At 44.9% G+C, this 23,484-nt stretch overlaps 1 protein-coding gene across 1 annotated transcript in view; it reads left to right on the top strand.

Moving 5' to 3' along the window:
• Positions 1-23,484, top strand: part of LOC311506082 (voltage-dependent T-type calcium channel subunit alpha-1I-like) — a 141,843-nt gene that overhangs the window by 87,219 nt on the left and 31,140 nt on the right. The window contains exons 9-26 of the mRNA XM_084569962.1: positions 692-1,080; positions 6,982-7,133; positions 7,291-7,476; positions 8,716-8,833; positions 8,918-9,073; positions 9,261-9,351; positions 10,572-10,726; positions 10,868-11,587; positions 12,136-12,236; positions 14,951-15,074; positions 16,080-16,148; positions 18,123-18,301; positions 19,185-19,311; positions 19,617-19,742; positions 19,826-19,915; positions 20,019-20,211; positions 21,554-21,705; positions 22,566-22,675. Coding sequence (XP_084426088.1) covers positions 692-1,080; positions 6,982-7,133; positions 7,291-7,476; positions 8,716-8,833; positions 8,918-9,073; positions 9,261-9,351; positions 10,572-10,726; positions 10,868-11,587; positions 12,136-12,236; positions 14,951-15,074; positions 16,080-16,148; positions 18,123-18,301; positions 19,185-19,311; positions 19,617-19,742; positions 19,826-19,915; positions 20,019-20,211; positions 21,554-21,705; positions 22,566-22,675 — 3,238 coding nt within the window. The remainder of the gene's footprint in view (positions 1-691; positions 1,081-6,981; positions 7,134-7,290; positions 7,477-8,715; positions 8,834-8,917; positions 9,074-9,260; positions 9,352-10,571; positions 10,727-10,867; positions 11,588-12,135; positions 12,237-14,950; positions 15,075-16,079; positions 16,149-18,122; positions 18,302-19,184; positions 19,312-19,616; positions 19,743-19,825; positions 19,916-20,018; positions 20,212-21,553; positions 21,706-22,565; positions 22,676-23,484) is intronic.

Raw genomic sequence — 23,484 nt, 5'->3', positions numbered from 1 at the left:
TGCCCAATTTAAGGTTGTGTATTGCATTAACTCGAGATTTGAATTATATTTAGTTGGAGTAAATTTGAGTTCTTTAGTTGCAATTAACGAGTAAAGTTGAGTTAAATTCATCACAGTTACTGCAGATATCCTATGAGCAGTGCTGCTTGAAGCTTGATCTCATGTACAATGTTTTAAATTTGCCTTATGTACTCTTGCACTGAATGTTGTCAGCAGACCTGAAAAGGGAGGGGTGTAGTATCTTCACATTCTCATGGTCAGATAAAGGGAGCTCTATGCTCCGTCCTGAAGTCTATAAGAGGACCGTGTTTCAACTGATACAGATAATAATAAATACCATTAAAAAAATTCGATAGTCCTACAACCAATCAGATCCATGCATGTGTCGTTGTTACTCCTCTGTCCATCCATTTTGATTGGGCAGATCTTTGCCAGAGCATCAGTTCCCAACGGAGAGGTTCCAGATCAACCTTCCACCACAAAAAGAAAAATGTGTGGGTGGGACATTTTATCTGTGGCTCCTGGCCTAGTGGGTTATACCACGATGACCACCTATTTTGTTCACGCAATTCTCAGATAATGATGCTCACATTTTTGATGATAAATCCTTTCAAACACTTGCGATCCGATATAGAATCTGCTCTGCAATTGAAACTAAAGCCGCTCTGTTCCCGTCTCTGTACCTCTTTAGCGTCCCACTGTCCACACCAAAGCAAGCAGGACCACGGCTCTCAGACGGTGTCCAACTCCATCAGTCTGTCCGTCCCTCAAAACCCCGAGGACTGCCCCGTGTGCGCCCTGTCGCTGAAGGAAGGGGAGAGGGCGGCGGGGGGCGACGCCAACGGCGAGGACAACGAGGAGGACGCCGTGAACGAGGCGGGCAAAGAGGAGAACCACCTGGAGGAGAGGGGAGACGGGGAGAGGAAACGGAAGAGGACGTGCTTCGGACGTTGCAGGGACCTTTGGAACGGCATGAGGAGGAAACTCTGGGGGATCGTGGAGAGCAAGTACTTCAGCAGGGGCATTATGATCGCCATCCTCATTAACACCATCAGCATGGGCATTGAGCATCACAACCAGGTGAGATCCTTGTTACCAGCAGTTTATGTTGGGCTTTGTTGTGTTGTGACTTAGATGGACCTTCACTCATTGTTATTTTACCAGTTGTCTTAGGGTGAGGGTTAGGGTTAGTCTAATTTCTGGCTGATTTCTTTCTGTTTTTACAGCAGGCTAATCTAAAAGATTACAAAAGTACAAGTTGTGGGGTTTTTTTACTCATGGGAATTCTCATAGAGGGTGGAACAGTGGCGTGGTGATGATGCCTCACAGCAAGAAGGTTCTGGGTTCGAGTCCATTGGCCGACTGGGGCCTTTCTGTGTGGAGTTTGCACTGTCCAAAGACATGCTGGTTCGATTCATCGGTGATTCTAAATTGGCGTGTGAGTGTGAATGGTTGTCTGTCTCTCTGTGTTAGCCCTGTGATAGACTGGAGACCTGTCCAGGGTGTACCCCGCCTCTCACCCAATGACAGCTGGGATAGGCTCCAGCAGACCCTGCGACCCTCCAGAGGACAAGCGGTTACAGAAAATGAATGAATTCTTATAGATTTTTCTCTTTCATTCGAGACTTCACCCTAGGGCCGAACGATATATCCAATCAACTTGATTCATTCGAGTCTCTGAACAATTTGACAAATACCCAGATTGCAAAATTTATTATTTCTCCATCGGCCGTCACCCAATCGCTGGCACATCTGGTTTTAGAGTAAGTCAAGACAGCTTCTAAATGCAGCAAAGTATATGGTTCAGTTTTGCAATGTCTAACATGACAGAGACCTCAGTAACATGTAAAACCGCAACCAGAGGCCATGACACACCAAGCCAACAGTCGGCCACAGAGTTATTTCCTTTCACACAGGTGCAGAAGGTATTCTTGGTCCCTCATGAGAAAATCCTTTTTTTATTGCACTCAAATAAGAAGTAGGCTCCCACCTGTGGCAGCGCCCAGGGAGCAGTCTGGGGATCCAGACATCCCTCCTGCAGCCTGCAAACCCGTGATTTTATGGTTCAAAAGTTGCTTCTGTCAGGGTGCCCCCTTCTTTGTGGTGTGTTAATATATTTTTTATTGTGGTTTTAACAAAGAAAACCTTTTTTTGTGGCTTTTATGCTTTTGTTTAGATGAAAAACATTTTAAATCATATTTTAACTTGGTTTGTGATTAAATTCATGACTCATAACGCAGAAAAAAAAAAAAGTTAAATTTTGTGGCCATATTTTCTAAACCCTTCATCCCCATTATTTACTTGTGCACTCATTCCGAAGGCTTAGACATAACAAATCTTGTAATTGTTTTTGGAACGTTGCCTTCAATTCTTCAGACTGACACTGCGTCAATAACTTTTAGTAGCTAATCATTTCTGCACGTCTCGCTCCGGCAAAATCAGCAGAAGGAAATATCACTGTGGCAGTTGACATTCAGAGGGGGTGAGCGGTGGGCATGGAGCGGTTTCTCCTGACAGAGGTGTAAACACTTGGCCCAACGGTAGACAAAAAAAACCAAGCTGGCTTTAAATGTTGGCCGGCTCTCCATGGCGGGAGAAGCCTGCCAAGAGCACACGTGCACAATTCGGCGTGCACACGTCCTTTTTCTTTTTTCTTTTTTTTTTGTGCATCATCAGAATATATTTGCGTGCACCAACAGGAACACTTGCACGCCGTTACATAACATTTTCTTTTTCCTTCATTTCATCTCATTCGATTTTTCTTTTTTTTTCCCTCCTCCCCTGCTAATTTTACTTCCACCTCTCTCCCTCTTATCTCCCCCTCCAAGTCCCTCTATGCAACCTCCCTTTGCACTTTCCCCCCCACTTGTTCCTTTGTTCCCCGCCGTCTTCTTTCCTTCCTTCCTCCCATCCTTCCCGCCGTACCCCAAGTGCCTCATCTACTCTCTGACTCTTTTCTGCCTCCCTCGGTTGCACCCTCCGTCTCCCCGCCTCTCTCTCCCCCCCATCTCATCCTCCCACTCGCTCTTTGACAGTGTGCAGAGTAGTTGCTTTCTCTCATCTCTGAAGACTCTAAAAATAAACGCGGGTTGTGGTGGTGGAGGAGAGAGAGAGAGAGAGAGGGAGGAGGAGGAGGACAGAAGTGAGAGGGTGAAGGCAGACGCCGGTTACACAGCAGTTTTCAGCTCAATTCCCTGTGTGATTCTGCGCGTGAGGGAGCGCATGTGCATTTTAAAAGAAGGCGCGCATGCAGAAACAAGTGCAGGTTTGCATGTGCACACCAGTAGCTGCTTTGTCTGTCTTTCTTTTCAGTCTTTCTCCCTCCACAGTATCAACAGGCGCACCCAGCAGCATCGATTCGAGTGTTTGCTTTGGCTCTGCAGCGAAAAAAAATGCAATTTTATTCTAAATCACGAATTCCTAAACCTGAAACGTGACCGAGCACAAATGCATCACACCCTGCTTGATGAAAGAGTGAACAAATGCACATTCTTGTTTATATGCAGAGGTGACGAGCCGGTTGAGGAGTTGAAGGTAATGGGGCCGGAGGAAGGGAAGCACAGAGGAGGGAGAAGGCAGGGAGAGGCGGTAATGGCGGTATTTTGTCTGAGTTAAACTGCGGTGTCAACAGCTGTGATGGTTCTGTCAATAGCAATAAATCTCATATCGTGTTGTTTGGACTCTGGACCAGGCGAGGGGCTTGTGGACATCGGTCAAGGTTAGAGGAACTGCTCAGGGATGAAAACCTGTTTGCGCACATTTACATTTGATGTTGCTGCTACAGCAGCCTAGCATGTGTTAGGCATGAGTGGGCATCTTCCAAACTCGGCCCAGGACAGTCTTGCAGGCTTATTTTACATCCTTAAATTCATTCTAGACACTTTTCTACCAAACAGTTCTAGGGTTTCCTTGAGGGTGACTTCCCACCGGATAGCAACACACCTTGAAGGGATTTTTTTATATGTATAACTGGCTGGAGGCATTATGAGTCTGGGTTGTCCGTAGTACATGAGCCGAGCGGCTGACTCCAGGGCTGAAAGATGCAGCCAACATATTACAAACTGCAGTTTAAGTTTAAGGCACTTCACAACCTTGCCCCCGAGTTGCAGCCCATATTTTAACTTCACACTCCACTGCTCACCTACTCAGATCTTCTTATCTTGGCCTTTTTTTTCCCCCCACTGCTTTTTGCTGTGCTGGCACTGACTTTGTGGAACCAACTTCCTAATAGTATTAAAACTGGTGACCCACTGGAGTGTTTTAAGCGGCTTTTTAAAAGACTAATTTATACAGACGAGCCTTTGCTGTGATTAATGTGCTCATATTGTGCCTGGTTCACTGTGTTTGGCCTGCCGATAGATTTGCTTGAGTTGTGGTTTGTAAAGGGTTAGGAAAAGTAAAGTAAAGTAAAGTAAAGTAAAGTAAAGCCCATCAAAGTGTGGCTCCAAAAATGAGCCAATCACCACAGACCTATGGCATAAATAATCATGTATAAAGGCTGGTACAAAATATGGTTTTGGTCTCTATTCTTTTAAGAAAGCTCAACTAAATTATACCAAGGCTTAAATTTATGCGTAATTACGGACGTGGTGTCACCTCGGCATCACCCGCCCTCCTCAGCTCCTCTCACGCCTTACCTCTTTTAGCATTTTAGAATTAGCCAGGAGTTAGGCGGAGTCTGGCACATCCAAGATGGCGATGGCCACAATGAGCTTCAAAACTGCTCTTCAGGGTGAAATCACAGAGCGGTCATCCATCTTTATACACAGTCAATGCTGCGAAGGCAATATTTCAGGAATGTTTCTTCAAATTTGGCACAAACGTCCAGTTGGACTCAACAGTGGATTGATTACTGAATTTCTAACTAATGAATGATGTTGGAACCATATCCAGTTCCCTGGTCTGGGGTCTCTCCGTTGGGAACTGATTCTGCTCCAGCAAAGATCTGCCAGGCCGATCAAGTCGTTTGGTTTATGTGGTGATGGACAGAAGAGTAACAGCAGTCACCTGAGCGCTGTGGAGTTGAATTTGTTTGCAAAAATAAAAAATAAAAAAAATACTACTCGAGGCTAGGACAGACTCACCGAAGCCATAAACTTGATTAGCTGACAGCTTCAAGCTACTGCAAGGTGCTAATTCTAGTTTATGTTTGCATTCGCTCACCAACGGGAAACGTCAACGTCAGGTGATAGTCGACTGGTAGTTGGTATAGAAACAGCATTTAGTTCTGCACAACAACAACAACACTGCATAGGTTGGATAAATCCTGGACGTCACTGCAGGTCCAATCCCTTGTGTTTTATTGTGATTTGTTGAGTCTGGCATTAAGAGCTGCTATTTACTCAGCTAGAGATTTATCGTTGTTCAGATGTTCGTTTTTTTTAAACGCCGGACTGCCGGTGCTGCATTTATGTGTTTGACCAATCAATGTACACTTAGGTCTGGGCTCTGAATACACATGCAAAGTGCCAGTTCTTGGAAATGCGATTGATCTCAGCAGCTTGGATGCAAACAAATGGGGTACAACAGCTGTGGGAGAGTTTAAGCTCTTATCAAACTCTGTCTTCAACACATCTTATCAAGCACTTCCCCCTGCGTTCCTCTCCTCACCCATACACTTCCAAACATTCTCCCTGCTTTATCATATCTCTTCCTCCTCGGCCGGTTCTTCCCCCCCCCCCCCCCCCCTCCTCTGATCGACAGGAGGCTATTGATCGGGAAGAGATGGGTCCGGCTGATAATGAGGCTCAGAAACAGAAAGGGAAAGAACGGAGAACTAGGGGGTGGAGGGTGGAGATAGATTGGGAGAGAAAGCGGATTACGGGGGGGGGGGGGGCTGAAGGGCTGGGAGTCTCTTTTTTCCTCTGACATGCTTTGCTAACTTTGGCAGGGCTAGCTGGCTATTTCTCTGCTGGCTTTGAAACCGGAATTCGCAGGGGGTATCAGAGAAAGCATCTGATCCATATCGTGCATAACACACATCCACTCACACATCCACTCACACACAAAGCATGATTGCATAAAGCCCGTTCAGATGGAAATAAACCCAGGATTGACTGGAGAGAGTGTGTGTTTCATATATATACATATATATGTGTGTGTCGTGTGTGTTCCTTTGCCAGTGCCGGATAACAATCTCTCCTATTCAGCCAGTGTTTGACACCATGTGCTACAGACAATACACCCTCACCATCCTCCTTCTCATTCCCTGTTTACTTCTGCTGATGCGAGGTTTCTTTTGCAATTCCGCATCAACAGCTGTGCTAGAAAAACACAATGTGCCTCCCAGACTCTCAGCCTCTTCCATTCTTGACTGTTGCCTGAGATAAGGTGTGGCCCTGTGTGTGTGTGTGTTAATTTTCTCTTTTCAGATGACTGGCACTTTGAGTGGCAGAGGAATATGTGATGCATGCGCAATTGTTTTCTCCACGGTGGCTCCTGAATCTTTTGCTGTAGCAAGTGTGACTGAAAAACACTGGTTTTTATATCAACTATGTCTCTGTTTCTGGACCCGCAACTCTGTACAAACTATTGTTGCTCCGTCTGTGAAGGTGTTCAGTCCCCCAGGTTGTGAATATACCCAAAAAAACAAGCTGAAACAAGGGCAGCTGGACTTTGAGGGCTTCATCACTGTCCATTTGGCGTCTTCGGTTCTAAAACACTAGAGGAGAGTTGGGGTTCTGGTAAGAACAGTTGTTGGTGTTGCCCACCAATTGACTCGCATGACTAGGGTCTGTTAATGGCCAGAGGAATCTGTTTTTGATCCTGTTCTCTTAACTTTTTACTCTTAACAACCCCTTAATTATGGTGGAAGACACCCACAGATGTTCCTATTAAACCCCAGCTACCCACCAGTCTTTTACCAGACCACTTGTTTCTGGAAGTTGCTGCTCTATTTAGAACTTGGATTGTTTGCATGTTAAACCCTTATTTCTTCTCTTCTTTTCTTTTTTTTTTTTTAATGTTTCTGTGACCACCTAGCCCGACGAGCTGACCAATGTCCTGGAGATCTGCAACATTGTCTTCACCAGCATGTTCACCTTGGAGATGATCCTTAAGCTGACAGCCTTTGGCTTCTTTGAGTACTTGAGGAACCCGTACAACATCTTCGACGGCATCATCGTCATCATCAGGTCTGTAATGGAAAAAATTGTTTTTGGTCCTAACATGTAGAGGTTTATTTATTTACTAAATCTACATGCCTTTTTCCTCCTGAAAAGATGTAGTCCAACATGTCCCCTCATTTCTTTGTATGTCCTCAATGTGTCTTTCTTTTGCTAAACACCCCAGCGTGTGTGAGATCATCGGCCAGGCGGACGGAGGTCTGTCGGTGCTGAGGACGTTCAGGCTGCTGAGGGTCATCAAGCTGGTGAGGTTCATGCCTGCGCTGAGGCGGCAGCTGGTGGTGCTAATGAAGACCATGGACAACGTGGCCACCTTCTGCATGCTCCTCATGCTCTTCATCTTCATCTTCAGGTAATGGCAATGTGCTTGAGATGAAGCTGCCCTGACAGTTTAACAGACAAACTGGTTTCTTCAAACCTTTTAAAAGGAATAAAAACCTTCACAGAATATCAGAGGACTAAGACAAAATATCAAAGTTGAGAATGGTTCAAGAAGTCATATCTAAAAGCCTGAACACTGTCCATACTCTCATCTCTTTGACCTGCCTCCTCCTCCTCCTGTATTACTTCTTCTTCATGAAGTTTATGAATATGTGAAATAGTTTGTACCGTGATCATCTTTTTCCATTAAATTAGACAGCCATCAGTCACAGCGCTGCAAATATGTGACAACTGACAGATCCTAATTCCAGTGGCATATTAATAAATCACTCTAATTTGATGTATTTTTCAATGTAGCTAGTACACAATTAGGAACACCTTGCTGGCACCAATCTTTCCACTTGGTCAACTGTTAAATCTAAATATAGAGCGGCTGGATTATTTTTATTTTTAAAATTCCTTGCTTAATTGGACTTAAAACTTGAGGATAAAATCCAGCTTTTAAAAGAAATTAGGAAGCAGAAGGCTGTGATGAACACTCCACATTGTTCAAAGTCTACCTATGTACATGATAACTGAAAATATGTTAAGGGAATAATTGAGGTTATAAATCAGTCATCATGCACGTATCCTTTTGACCTGTAGCATCATTATAGCCTGGAAGCCAGATGAACTTCCTCCTTGTTTTGTGGCGGAAAGTTGGTGTGGAGTCTCTCCATTGGGAACTGACTATCAAATCATTACAATGAAACCCAAATGCTTGCCACCAGACTCCTATTCTGATAAAAATTGACTTTAGCTAAACCAGAGTAGCATCTTTTGCCCTTTAATGTGGCAAAAAAAAAAAGTGTAAGTGTGTTGAGACAGGAGGGATTTGGGCATTAACCAAGCTAACGTGAGTCTCAGCCCATACGCTTAGCCTCGACTTTCACTTTAAAACATATCCACAGTTGCCCCCAACAAACCAGTAATGAGTGATAAGGTGAATTTCAAAAAGCAGACGGGCAACAGATGGCAAAAACTTAACCTATTAAGACTTGTTTCACATGTAACATTGCCTTTTTAAACCCATACTATAGATCATAATGAGTAAAATAGTCTATATGTCTAAGATTTCACACTTTGAATACCTGTTCTTCACATTATCTGCTGTTGTCCTCAGTCTGCACCAGCATATGAGGCTACATTATTGCCTTTTCTTGCATTGCAGTATCCTTGGGATGCATATATTTGGCTGCAAGTTCAGTTTGAAGACCGAGGCCGGAGACACGGTCCCCGACAGGAAGAACTTTGACTCCTTGCTCTGGGCCATCGTCACTGTCTTTCAGGTAAGAGATTAAACACATACGCCCACTCTCAGTTTACAGCCTTAGTGTATGTGTTTACATATTTTCTGTATGGTGTGTGTGCAGATTCTGACTCAGGAGGACTGGAACATGGTGTTGTACAACGGCATGGCGTCCACCTCTCCCTGTGCCGCTCTCTACTTCGTGGCTCTCATGACTTTTGGAAACTACGTGCTCTTCAATTTACTAGTTGCCATCTTGGTTGAGGGTTTCCAAGCTGAGGTAAGGCACCTCGATTTAGGACAGAGAACAGTGTGCACTTTGCAAAAGACGTTTGTAAGTCCATGTCAACCATATGGGGTTGACAGAAAATGTCCTTCAGACAGATAGGGGGAAAATACAGTTAAATCAGTAATTGATCATTATTTCTAAACTTTGAATTCTTTTTCTCTTTCTGTCTCCTTTACAGGGCGATGCAAACCGTTCCTACTCGGATGATGACAGGTCTTCCTGTAACTTTGACGAGAATGATAAGCAGAAAGACTCTCTGCACCTCTCAGGTAGCAATGCCTCCGAGAGCTTTAGAGAATTTCTGGCTTAAAGTGTTATTTTACCCCCAGCTGTCAGCCTAGCTCCACACACTGCTGAATGCAAAAAAAAAAAAAAAAAAGGCAAGAGGCTGCAGAGGTTCACATCATAAAATCTCATGATGTAGAAGAGTCCCAGACGGGATGGCTTTACATTAACATCAGCCTTGAAACGTTGGGGATGGATTTGAAACAGTGGATGTGGTGTTGTTTAAAGGCTTTTCTGTTTCTATTGCTATTTCTATCACATTACAGTCATATTATTTAGCTTGCACCTCAAAATACACATTTCTTTGGTTCGAAGATCTAAATAATTGTCTTTTACGTCACTATCCGTCACCTTTCTGCAAGAAAAGGTAGGCAAAAGCCAAAGCAACAAACTTCAGCTCAACTGTATATCACGCATTGTAAAGGTTACTATGGCTGAACAAAGAAGGAAACTAATATGCTGAAGTTAAGGGGAATTGCCCATGTATATGATATGACTACACACAAATGACTTGGATCTCTTGGATCTGGAAAAAAGAAAATGCACACATTCTTCTTATCTAACAACAGCTATAACATACTTGCATGTGATTGGCCAAAGGAGAGTCATCATATGCAATGTTGTTCCAGTCTGAAATCAGCCCGAGTATAAGAAAGCATGCTTCTCCATCCTCCCGTCTTCCCGCCCCTCTCCTAGCATCTCAACAGAACCAAACCGAGGCAGCCTGCAGTATTGCGTAGCATTTAGAGGCACATTAGGGAGGCCGCTGTCGATGCCTGATCACTTCTCTCCTGAGCCTAAATGTACCTTTTTAAATGTCAGCGTCGCTGGGAGAAAAACACATTTGGAATTTTAATGTCTATTCAGACCTATTGCACCAAAAGATAATGTTTGACAATGGACAATCCAGCAGCGGACGTCTCTGTGTTTCACTATTACGAGCCCTTCTCCGGCTCCTGCAAGACAATTTAGAGTAAATTTAAACCGTCCCGTGAATCTTGGGGCTGACTATAACAATGCTTTAGGACGTTTTAGTGGCCACTGATGGAGAGTTCTACTTTCACAGCAACAACAAAGAAAATAAATTGAGTCAAGGGCTTATTTAATACTATCTTTTTCCCAGTCTTCCATCTTATCTCTCTTCCCCCTCCTCGTTTAACACCATTGCTCTTTTCCTGTATTTTCTTCCTCCACCTTCTTGTAGACCCAAAGATCTGCACGCTGACACCTAACGGACACCTGGACCTCCCGCCGCTGTCCTCCGGTCTGTTTCCTGGAGAGAGGTTGACCTTTGCTCTCGGCTCCAGGAAGAATAGTGTTATTTCTCTTGGCAGGGCTAACCTGGAGCAGAGGGCTGTGGTAAGAGGAATGGACTGTAAAAGCTCGTTGTTAAGTAGCTGGTTGTTTGTGTTTGTATGAAAGGATTGTAGGTCAATAAATCAATAAATTCATCACCATCATTTCAAAGGTTAACTGTTCTTTTCTGTCTTTCCCTCTTAGTATCCTGGTCAGGCTTACCACAACTGGGGCCGTCCACTGCCTCCCCAGCCTCACGCCCTGTGGGCCCGCCGTTCCAGCTGGAACAACCTGGGAGGAAACCGGCTTTGCTCCTCCTCGTCCCCCTCAGCCAGTCCAGCCTTCACGCCCACCTCTGCAAGGCCCTTCTATGGCTACGACCTGGGAGGCCTAGGAGGGGTGGTCGGGGGAAGCCTTCGCATCCGGGGTCCCCGCGCCTCCTCGTCCCCTCACCGCCACCACCTCCACCGTGTCCAGCCAGATGAAGAGGAGTCTCTTCTCTCGCCGCCCGCCGTTGCTCCCCACTCCCTTCACCTTCCTCATCCTATGATCCCGGGATATTTTGCAGCCAGGAGGGACCGCAGGGCTCTATCCCTAGAGTTGCCCCATGTTCAGCAGGTCCCAGGAATCCCACACCCTCCACTGCGGCCGCACCACCCCGTGCCCCCCATGTCACTCCATTCTCACCACAGGAAGAAGAGCTTCTCAGGAGGCATGGTGATCAGTGGAGGTGGAGACTTGGGAGGCGTTCACCAAGGCTGTAACGGGAAGACTCCACTGTCGCAGCTTCTCCAACCCTCTCCTAGACGACAGGCTGAGCAGACCGGTGGGGCAAACCCCCATAGCCACCTAATGGCTGATGTCTTCCCCCAGGTTAACGCACGAAGCAAGGACCGGGAGGACCTGGATGATGACATTGAATATGTAGGTTTCTATTCTGTACATATGGGAGGGATGGAAATTAAGTGGTAACTGCATTAGGAACAGATTTGCCAGTGAGTGAAGTAAGGACATGCACTATCCAATTGCACATCTACAGATTAGCAGATATGCTTAAGAGAACAAAGAAACACAATCAAGGTTTGTGATTCACAAAAGCCAAATCGTTAGCTTTTATGTTCGAGTACAAGATTTTTCACATGCAGTGCCTCTTGCTTTCTTGCGCGGGGTTTTCAAGTAATTTGTATAAAGCCTGCACTCCCCATCACCTGGGCCTCATGGGAGTCCTATTGTTTTCATTGTAAACAAGTTGTGTGTGCGAGAGAAACGAGGTTAATTAGAAAGGACTATTTAGACAGCGGGGGGAAAGAGCTATACAGATGGTAATGTTGGAAGACGCTCCGAGCTGTTGCGATATAAGTGTTTCACTTGTGTAAATAATTTAAATATGGAGTCAATAGCGGTATTGTCTCTGTGTGTTTCTGCCTGTTTGTGCGTGCCATGATCTGTAATGATATGTTCATTTGTTGCAGAGCTTGTGTTTCCGCGTCCAGAAGATGTTGGAGGCGTACAGACCAGACTGGTGTGAGACCAGAGAAGATTGGTCGGTCTTCCTTTTCTCTCCACAGAACAAGTGAGACACCGCCAACCCTCCGCCGTATCAATGTGCTCTCAATCAATGATATTTTGCCAAGGCCACCGGCGTTTCGTAGGTTTCCTTCAGTGTCGGTGCTGTGATGCACAACGTTTGCAGTTGACGCCAATGTTAACATAGGGATCAACGAATAGGGATGTTTCCTCTTAGAAACGGCCACGACAAGAGACCAGCTAAACTATTCATTCATTCATCTTCTGTAACCGCTTATTCCTGTTAAGGGTCGCGGGGTCTGCTGGAGCCTATCCCAGCTGTCATCGGGCGAGAGGCGGGGTACACCCTGGACAGGTCGCCAGTCTATCACAGGGCTAACACAGAAACAGACAACCATTCACACTCACATGCACACCTACGGCCAGTTTAGAATCACCAGTTAACCTAATCAGCATGTCTTTGGACAGTGGGAGGAAGCTGGAGTACCCGGAGAGAACCCACGCAGACACAGGAAGAACATGCAAACTCCACACAGAAAGGCCCAGTCGGCCCATGGATTCGAACCCGGGACCTTCTCGCTGTGAGGCATCAGTGCTAACCACCTCGCCACTGTGCCGCCCTAGCTAAACTACTTGGTTGGAATTGGGCAACAAAAGTACTTGGTGCAATTGATGTTAACTCAGAGAGCATTAGATAGGAGTGGTCCCTCTTTGAAACTGCGACAAAAAGCGTAAACGACCAACCAAACCCGGTTTAGGCAACACAACTTGTTTGGTTTCCATTGGCCGTTGGTGCTGTTACGCTCAAGGTTTGCAGTTAACGCCAAAGTTAACTTAGAGAAATGGCCACGACAAAAGACAAGAAACCAACAAAAATGCTTGGTTGGGTTTCTGAAACAAAAGACCTTGGTTAGAATTTGGCAACAAAATGATCATTGATGTTGACTGTCAACAAACAGGAGTGATCTCTCTTTGAAACTGCAACCAAAAAGGGCAAAGGACGAACAAAACTACTTTGTTATACTGAAGGCAAAAACAGTACTTGGTTACGTTTTGCCAGCACAATTACTTGGCAAGGCTTAGACAACAAATAGTTTGGTTCGTTTTACTGGGTGAGGTTTTTACAACAAATCTACTATGATATGACCTAAGCAATGAAAGTGTTTGGTTAAGTTTTTTTCTGCAACAGAAGCACCCGGTTAGTTTTAGTCAAGACAATTACTTGGTTGCATTAAGGCAAATAAAAGTGCTTGGTTAGGTTTGGTCAGCAGAATTACTTGACTAGGTTTGAACAACAAAACTACTTGGTTAAGTCTTGGTTAGGTGTAGGCCACAAAATTGGTTGGTTCTTGGCAACAAACTTAATCTTGGTAAGATATAGGCAATGAAACTATTTGGTAAGGTTTCTGGAACAAAAGTACTTGATTAGGTTTAGGTTATGCAATTACCATGGTTTTGTAATTGTGATACTCTATTTGTGCTACTTGACTCGCTCTCTTGTCCACATTTCATTGCGCTGTTAACCACTGTGTCAATCCTGCACATGACGAGTAAACCTGAATCTGATCTGGTTGGGTTTAGGCACCAAAACTGCTTAATTTGGTTTAGGCAACACAACTTTTTGGTTAAGTTTAGTAAAAGATCACAGTTTGGGTTTAAAATGGGCCAAATGGTTGAGGGAAAACTGACATGCAGTGACAGTGACGAGAGCAGCACAGATCGTTTGACTTCGATCTGATGGCGGCTCACATCGCCATGAGTGGGTTTACACTGGAGTCAGTTGTAAACCCTTTACGTTGCGGCATCGACACCTCTTGCACCTATCTCTGTGATGCTAGCAACTTTGACAAAACGCCAGGATCTGACAGCCAGGGAAGGAGAGTGGTCTTGTTCTATCTGGGGCGTGTAATGATCGGTGCCATTGAACACCGTGCTAATTCAAAATGTGTGCATAAAGACAGCATTGGCTCGCCACAAGATGAATCTCACCAAAACAATGTTATGGATAGATTCTATTCCGCTTCTCATCAATAGGACAGGCAGTTTGCCTGGTTTCCACAAAGAAAACCCACAGTAGGGAATTGATCGCCGACTTCCAAATAACAAAGGGATATTTTCTAAACCTCGTGGTTGAGAGTGAGAAACAGGCCCCGGGGGGTAAACTTAATAGCACAAACAATTCATTAAATTATGCATTAGACGCGGCTTCGTAAAGTCGTATTTTAGTAAAAGGCACTTAAATATCTTCACGTGTGTTCCAGAACCGTTTAGAACAAATTTGATCTCTCTTCATTTTCATATTCATTCTGTTTCCTTTCATCTGTTCCAATAAACACTGCAGTGGAGATACTTAATTGCTTCTTGGCAGTACACAGTGTCACATGCTAAGTTTTGAAATGCATATTCAGTATTTGAATACAGTATCTTCAGTGTGTCCCATCTATTGCTTTCTCCCTGTCTGCATCTCTGTAGCCTGTTTCCCAGCAGAGCACCGTACTCAGGAGTCTGGTGCTCCTGAGTGTTGTTAATGTAATTTGTTTTAAATTAGGAGTGATGTAAACAGCGTCTGAATGAGGCTATTTACTCACCAAGATGTGAGGGAGCTCCCAAGCACAGAGAGGGATCTTGGCTCTGATTCTGATTGGATGGAAGGGGTTTATAAATTGTATTTGTGACCTTTGCCTTCCTTTTTTGCCATAATAACAAACGCCAATCTAATATTCTCTTCTTTTTTTTGCCTTCCCTTCACCTCTCCGACAGATTCCGACAGATGTGCCAGTCCATCATAGCCCATAAGCTCTTTGACTACGTGGTGTTGGCGTTTATATTCTCCAACTGCATCACCGTGGCTCTGGAGAGGCCCAAGATACTACAGGGCAGCTTGGTAAATCCAATGCTATTTTGTTTGAACGACCTTTATTTAACCAAGGAAGCTCTTGTTTAACGTTTCTTTTATCAGAGCCAAGAGAGGCAGCAGCAGACCCGTCGAACTTCACGCAGACAGAATCTAGGACAAAATGCGGAATCACAAACCAAATGTCACGGGATCAAAACATCAAAACATCTACGGCCCGATGTGCACGCTTGCAAGCTATTTAAAATGTCTTTCACTTAATTTAGTGAGACTCTGGAAATGGTGCAACATATTCCAGGAAGAGGGAAATGCACACATAAATAAAAGTCTTCAGGGACAGATAGTTGGAGTAAGTCCCGCAAGCTAAGACTCAGGTAGAACTGTAGGTAAGATGCAAGTAGTAAAAGTAGTATACCAAATTCAATGGGTGCACAGCGCACACCATTCAATCCTGGCAGTCAAAGGTGAGTAAAGGCTTCAAAGCCTGTAATCATTGCAATATAACACTCAGTAAGTCTCCTTCTGGCCCAGAAAGATTCGGTGCACCAAGCCAACAGTCGGCCACCGTCTAGTGGGACCTTATCTGTGACCCTCGTTTTGGAGGTGTACCCGACTAGTGACACAATATTTGCACTGGTTGGACCCCTGTCGGAAGCTTTTCAGCTGATTTAGCGGCGGTGGAATGAGCTGGTAGGAGAGAATTGGGGCGCGAGAAGAGAAAGGGAAGTCGTCCACACTCGTCCTTCGTTGATGGTAGTTCGTTCATTGGTGTCGGTTTGGTGTGTCCGGGCCGCAAAAGGGATTTATGACCCACGACTCCCAAGTACTCATACTGAGACTCAATCCCAAGGCCCTGAAACAAGTGAACACATCCGGGTGTGCATGTATGTACGTTAGTTCAGTTTTATTCTCCGAGGATGGATTCTGTTTTATGATCTAAAATGTGCAGTAAGTGAGGTTTTTACTACTCCTAATTGGCCCATCTCTTTTTTTTCCCTAACCCTCTCTCTCCCCCTCTATGTCTTGTCCGTCTAGGAGCGAGTCTTTCTCACCATCTCCAACTACATCTTTACTGCCATCTTTGTGGGCGAGATGACGCTCAAGGTAACACTTTACAACCTGCCTCTCTATTACCGCTTTCCCCGCAGAGAGGCGTCTTGTTTGTCTGTCTGTCTGTCTCGTCTCGTTTCGTCCTGAGCTGCCATCCCACCTCTTCTTTTTTTATTTTTACCCTGCCATTCTTTCTCGACAATTCCCGCGTTCCTGTAGAGAATCGAGCAGTTAAGCGACGTCATTAATTAGTGGCTAGCCTTCTCCTGTGGATGCAGTCTATCACCACTTTCACTCCCCCTCTTTCTATCCTCTATATTAAGCGCTGCTTCTTTGTTAAGTCTGTGTCTCCACTTCCTTAGGGTCCCTCCGTTCTCGCCAGTCCCTTTCCTGGCTCTGAATTGTCTCTGTATCGCCATCCTCACTTTTATTTTCACTCCCTCCCTCCCCCACTGTCTCTGTGTTCTCTGCAAAAAGGCTCTGGCACAAGCGGGCCATCAATTATGCACTCCCGCAATCAATTATTAACCAATCACAACCCGTCAAGGAGCCGCAGACTTGTCAGCCCCCTGGCCGAGGCGTACAAGTCTCCCCTTCGTATCTCCCTTCCTGTCCGCCTGAGCCTCTCCATATTGTGTGCTGGTGTGTGTGTGTGTGTGTGTGTGTGTGTGTGTGTGTGTTTTTGTGTAGCATTAATCTCTCCACAGGACTCCACCAGCTAGTCTAGTGCCGTGTACGAGATGCAGCCAAATAAATGAGCAACGCAGCAGGGCTGAAGAATTGGTCTTTTTAGCATGAGGCATCTTCAAAACACAAATTCATCATAGTTACAAAAGTATATGTCTCACACACAGACTCTATATTAGTCAATTTAGATGTAGGTATTTAATTACAAACTTCCTCCAATAGTTGCCAGTTAACATTTTGGCATTCAGACGTCCGTTAGAGCTTGATGTTTGCACACTAACCTTGGGTCCCTCAGAAGCTTCACCTGACGCTTGGCAAACAGCTTCAAATGTCAGTTGCAGATTTTTGGCAGAGGCCGGCGCTAATGCTCCCACCGCTGCTTAGCAATGCGTGCATGCGAGTCCAACATCCACCGTTCATGTCTAAACTGAGACAAAAGTATTGGCTTTGGGCTGTTGTTGCTGCACAACCACCGACCAGTCGGGGTGCCCATGCTGACCCCTGTCCACAACAATGGGCACATCAGAACTGGGCCATGGAGCAAGGGAAGAAGGTGACCTGGTCTGGTGTATCACATTTTCTTTTACATCATGTGGATGGCCAGGTGCTTACCTGGGGAACAGACTATGGCACTATGGGAAGAAGGCAAGCCGGCGGAGGCAGTGTGATGTTTGGGGCAATGTTCTGCTGGGAAACCTTGGGTCCTGGCATCCATGTGGATGACACGTACCACCTACCTAAGCATTGCTGCAGAACATGTATAGAAACTGTATTCCCTGATGGTTGTGGCCTATTTCAGCAGGACAATGCATCCTGTCACAAAGCAAAAATGCTTCAGGAATAGTTTGAGGAACATAACAACAAGTATTGAGGTGTTGAGTTGGCCTCCAAATTCCTCAGATCTCAATCAAGTTGAGCATCTGTGGGACAAGCTGGACAAACGAGTCCAAACAGTGCCAGATACCACAGCATACCTTCAGGGGTCTACGAGAGTCCATGCCTCAATAAGACACGGCTGTTTTGGCAGCAACGGGGTCCCTCTTTACATAATACTAGGAAGGTGGTCATAATGTTATGCCTGGTTGGTGTATTTTTCTACTCTTTGAGCATGTATGTGCGTAAATGTCTTGTCCCACAGCTTCTGATTACTTTTATTTGTTTGCGTCTTTTGTTTCATCACCTTTGGCTTCTTGTGCCACACCTCTATCATTTTTTACATTTCACACTTTAATAATAATAAAAACAACATTTAAAGTCTATGTTTGTGCTTAAGTTTCCATACGGTAAGCGTTCTAAAAAGCTGCCTCACCTCCTCCCCCTTCCCCTCACCCTCGCCCTCAGGTGGTTTCCATGGGCTTATATGTGGGCGAGCAGGCTTATCTGCGGAGCAGCTGGAACATTCTGGACGGTTTCCTGGTTTTCGTGTCTTTGATTGACATCGTCGTGTCCATGGCGGGAGGGGCCAAGATCCTGGGTGTGCTCCGAGTACTCAGGCTGCTGAGAACACTGCGTCCTCTCAGGTATACAGCCTGCCCCGCCGATTAGTTTTTCTTTTTATTGTGTTTACACTGTTCGGTAGGTAATTTGCATCCGCTGAATATCCGCTCTATAAATGGCAGCCCTTTCTGTACCATTTAATGCTTCAGTTCATGATGTTCTTAAAGAAAATGACCGAAGATCAGTGCTCTGCGCCCAAACGGAACAAAAATCCAATTTCAGACTTATTTAACAGTCGCAAGGAGAACAACAGCGAGCAGAAGATGTAGACATAATTATATTCTCATCTGTTTTCTCCAATGAATGGTGCAATCAGTGCAGTTTTAAAAAAGGGATAGTTTGGTTTCTTTGAAGCAGGGTCATATGGGGTACTTTTCCCAAGCCGTGTTTTAGCTTTAGTTAACAAGTTTGAAAAATTAAAACTACTGAAGGCACGAAGATAGATTTTAGTAGGCAATATGACCTGCAGAGCTGAAAAGTCTCCGTCTATCTTGTGCTCAGAGGAGGACTCAGTGGGTCTTTTGTTGTCCTGATATAAAGGAACCGTAAGTCCACTTTGAGGGACGACTGGCTCCAATAGGTAGATGTTTATCTGTGACAATGGTTGGCTGCTGGCGTACTTTCTCTGGGGGCACCCTGGACCGCTACGTTCTGCTGGACGTCACAAAGAATACCACGTATCTGGGCCTGGAGGACATTTTTGTGTGTGCACCGGGATTATTATCGTGTGATTCTTGGGTCACCTGGTCGGCCTTTCCTCATCTAGCAGTCTGCCTCATTAAAATGGAACGATATCATGCATCATTTATATCCAGTCAATCACCTCTAATCAGTGAATTCAGTTCTTGGAAACTCTTGAAAGCTTGTGTTTTACTTTACTCTCTTTACTCACTCCCTCATCCTCAGGGTCATCAGCAGAGCTCCAGGTCTGAAGCTGGTGGTGGAGACCCTCATCACTTCCCTCAAACCCATCGGCAACATCGTCCTCATCTGTTGTGCATTCTTCATCATCTTTGGCATCCTCGGGGTCCAGGTAGGGAACAGCTGTCTCATTTATTCAAGTACATCCTGCACGCGTGGAAATTATTCCGAACATTCTCTGTCCCTTTTCTTTTTAATAGCTTTGAAGCCCACGTAAACCTCTATCTCAGTCCCTCTTAAGTAAACTCTCATTGTCTTCCGGCTTATTTTAATCATCGTGCAGCGCTCACAGCTGGTGGGATCTTTGACCGGCTCATTATTTCACTCAAACGCACCCTTTCATCTCATCACGAAGGCTCGTTTCCCTAGTTTTATATAAATAGTCTCAGCTTCGTCTCATTGTTCTTCCGCTGACAGCTGTTCAAAGGGAAATTCTTCTACTGCTTCGGCCCCGATGTTAAAAACATCACCAACAAGTCCGACTGTCTGCAAGCCAACTACAAGTGGGTCCACCATAAGTACAACTTTGACAACCTGGGACAAGTGAGTGTCACATTTTTGCACATACGAGGTTTGCGGTTAAAAGGGATGTCTATCAGTTATTCTTACCCGCTCATTGTTCCCAGGCTCTGATGTCCCTGTTTGTACTCGCCTCCAAGGATGGATGGGTTAACATTATGTACCACGGCCTGGATGCTGTGGGTGTCGACCAACAGGTACTCCTCCACCCCCACTGAAGTTGCATTTCTTCACAATCCAGAACATATGGAACGCTTTTATCTGAGCGACGTCTTTTCTCCTCTCTGTTTCAAACCTCAGCCGGTGACCAACAACAACCCGTGGATGCTGCTGTATTTCATCTCCTTCCTCCTCATCGTCAGCTTCTTTGTCCTCAACATGTTTGTCGGCGTGGTGGTGGAGAACTTCCACAAGTGCCGCCAGCACCAGGAGGTGGAGGAGGCCAAGAGGCGCGAGGAGAAGCGTCAGCGGCGCATGGAGAAGAAGAGGAGGAGTAAGAGTGATGGACGATGAGAGGGAAAGGGGGGGTACAGAGCATGGAAATGGTTGATTTTTAAGAAAAAAAAATAGCAGCTGGAGGAGGAGACAGGAATAGACTGACAGAGATGGGAAGGGTGGAAGATAGAAAAGGGCTTGAAAATGACACATTATGGTTAATAATGACACACTTGACTCTCTTTAGACAATCGGACGACACGCTTATTCTTATTCTCCATTTCGCTTGCTCGTTTTCATGGGTTTGGAATGAGTCAACTCATGACGCTGACGTCCATCTGGTCCTCGCTGGATTCTGAATCAATCTGTTTTTGCTCAAAATGCCCAGAACTGCTTTCACTTACAAAGAGCCAAACTTATAGGCTGGAGTAGCCAATGGTAAAACAATTTCAACCATTTGTTTCAACCGCTACAGAGAAAAAAACAACAACAAATACAACAAATGAATGGGTGCAATTGGATCGTCCTACAACCAGTCAGAATCAGGTGACATGTTGCTGTCACTCTGTCTGATTTGATTAGGCATAATAGGGGTTCCAGACCAACTGTCCACCACAAAAAAAATAAATAAATAAATATGTGGGCAGGGCAGTTGGTCTGGCTTCCAGGCTACCACTGGTGTAAAAGAACATGATTTCTGTCATGAAACTACCTCTGCTCCGCCTTTTTCTGCTGTGTGCAAGACACATGATATCAAGAAGACAAAATTAAACCTGTTTAATCATAGACATCATAGACAGTATAAAGATGGACAACTGAACTGCTCCTCAAAAGTGAAGCTAAAGCAAGTGGAGCTCCCCCTGGTGTCTGGCTGCAGTATAGGTCATAAGCTCCACCCCCTCCATGTTAGTGAATGAGTCTTGGGCCAAGCTAAAACACTAAAATATATGTAAAATAATTTATTAAAAGATGGTTTCAGTCATTTTAGGTAGTTAATATAATGTTGATGCATGTTCAAGTGTCAATTTTTTTGGATAAGTTTCGTTTTACTTATTTGACGCTATATAAACAGGATTTGGCATAATGTCAACTACCAGTTGTGGGCGGGTCATTGATATCTCGAGGCTCCACTCTCGGACCGTACTGATCAGGCTCTGGCTCTAATCCCACAAGATGGTGCCGCCTGTATCCCTGGGAAAATAGCGTCAGTTTGGCCAATGAGAGGAAGTGGAGACACATTGTCCATATTTATATACAGTCTATAGGTTGAACCTCTATGGCCTCTAGTAGACAAGTTGTTGCTCTTATGTTTTTTTTTAGGCATGCTAAAGTGAGACTATGGGGTAATCTCCCCTCACATGGTCTGACTTTATCAATACACATGTTATTTCTACCAACAGAAGCCCACAAGCTGCCCTACTATGCCAGCTACGGCCACGTCCGCCTGATGATCCACACACTGTGCACAAACCACTACCTGGACCTCATCATCACCTTCATCATCTGCATCAACGTCATCACCATGTCCTTAGAGCACTACAATCAACCTCGCGTAAGAAGAAATGTCTGCCTGTGTGTGTGTGTGAAGATGTGTGATTGGCGTCCTCTCAGTAGGAACAACTAATGCAGGGTTTTATTTATTTTTTTCAACACTGAGTTTTAATGTTAAATCTCTTTCTGAGTCACGCCACAGCTTTCAGTCTTCTTCTCCCTGTCTCCAAACAGCAGCATCTTAACAAAAAAACATAAAAACAAAGGCACCACCGACCGGCCAACCACCATGAGACTGTGTCCAGGCTCTGTTGCTGCAAAAGCACAAAGGAGCCGTGATTGCGCCGCTGATTCGATGCCGTCAGAGCGGTGTTCCTTACAGTCCATGTTTCTGTCCGTTCATGTGTGACGAATGGCGGTTCAAAAGCCCGATAGCACCTCTGCAAGAGAGAAAAGTGATTATCGTGGAGATAAGACGCCCGGTTGACCTTTAAAATGGAGGGAGCGTTCTCAAACTGACCGAGCATCAGATAAATATCACAGGTCTCGGCTGTATTTGTCAGCTGTTGGTCCTGACATTTGGCAGCCTCCCACTTGTTAGAAAGACACAGGGCTATTTATAAAAAACTAATCTAGCCTGTGCAGTAACAGGAAGCCTGGAATGGGTTTTAAAGTATGAACGTGTCTCAGGATTATTTGAATACTCAGCAAATGCTGCTTAAAAGTGTTTGTTCGGGGACAGAATGTATCCGTGGTTGTGGCCTCTGGCTCGTTGGATTTTTCCTCTGCAAACAGTCTGAACCATTTCAGTTTACAGTTTCTCCCCGCTGATGCTGCCGATAACTCACTCTACCCAGCCGCTTGCACACAAACACACCAACACACACACACACATGCCCCATGTTTACTCTCTCTTTCCAGTCCCTGGATCTTGCCCTGAAGTACTGCAACTATTTCTTCACCTCCACTTTTGTGCTGGAATCGGTGCTCAAACTCATCGCCTTCGGCGTCCGCCGCTTCTTCAAAGACAGGTACAGAGTGTGTGTTGCATGCCTTTTGTGATGCTGGTGTTTTGTGAGTCTTTCTCTCCGTGCACACGTGCACATTTCAGACTGAGCCTGCTAACACTGCAAAACTCATTTGTTAATCCGCTGTCCCAACTGCATGTGAATTATTGTCACTCAGCCTTTCAAAAAGGCCTTTTCAGTGTCTAACCTGAAGCACCACTTGGATTAAGGCCTGAAAAATTAGCTTTTAAAAATTACAATGTCATTCGGTTTTTGTCTGTTCCACTAAGTCACTTATAAAATGAGTGATTAAAAATGTATTAAACGTTAAATCGGAGCTCCAGGCACATGCTATAATCTCTCGAGTTAACATATAATATAAATAGCGCCATAATAAACAGGATCAAATATTTGGATCAAAGTGGAGAGGCTGAATAAATCCGCCTTTTTGCTTTGATCACTATAAATGGAATATGGAATAACAGCTTTGACGGCATCGAGGATTATAAAACATGTTGGCTCTCAGGCGTTCTGTTGTTAAGTTAACTGAAGCATACTGTACTGCAAATATGGATTTCATGACACTCGGCACACATCAGCAGTTCTGTCAAAGAAACAGAAATGTCTTTTTCTTGCGGTAAGAAGAACAATTAATTTTTTTACTTCCAAGTCAGTGTACCATTCCCCTATCCCACTAAGTTATCCCATGCAAATAGAAAGTTTAATTAATTCATAATTAAAGATGCTTTCATTTGAGGATATTCAGGTGATTTTCAATACATTAAAGGACCACAGTGTCGGAGTAGTGACATCTAGTGGCGAGGTTGCAGATT

This window comes from Chelon labrosus (assembly GCF_963514085.1).
Source record: "Chelon labrosus genome assembly, chromosome: 21".
Classification (NCBI taxonomy): Eukaryota; Metazoa; Chordata; class Actinopteri; order Mugiliformes; family Mugilidae; genus Chelon; species Chelon labrosus.
The sequence above is the reverse complement of the archived record's forward strand: the minus strand, read 5'-3'. Positions and strand labels throughout refer to the sequence as shown.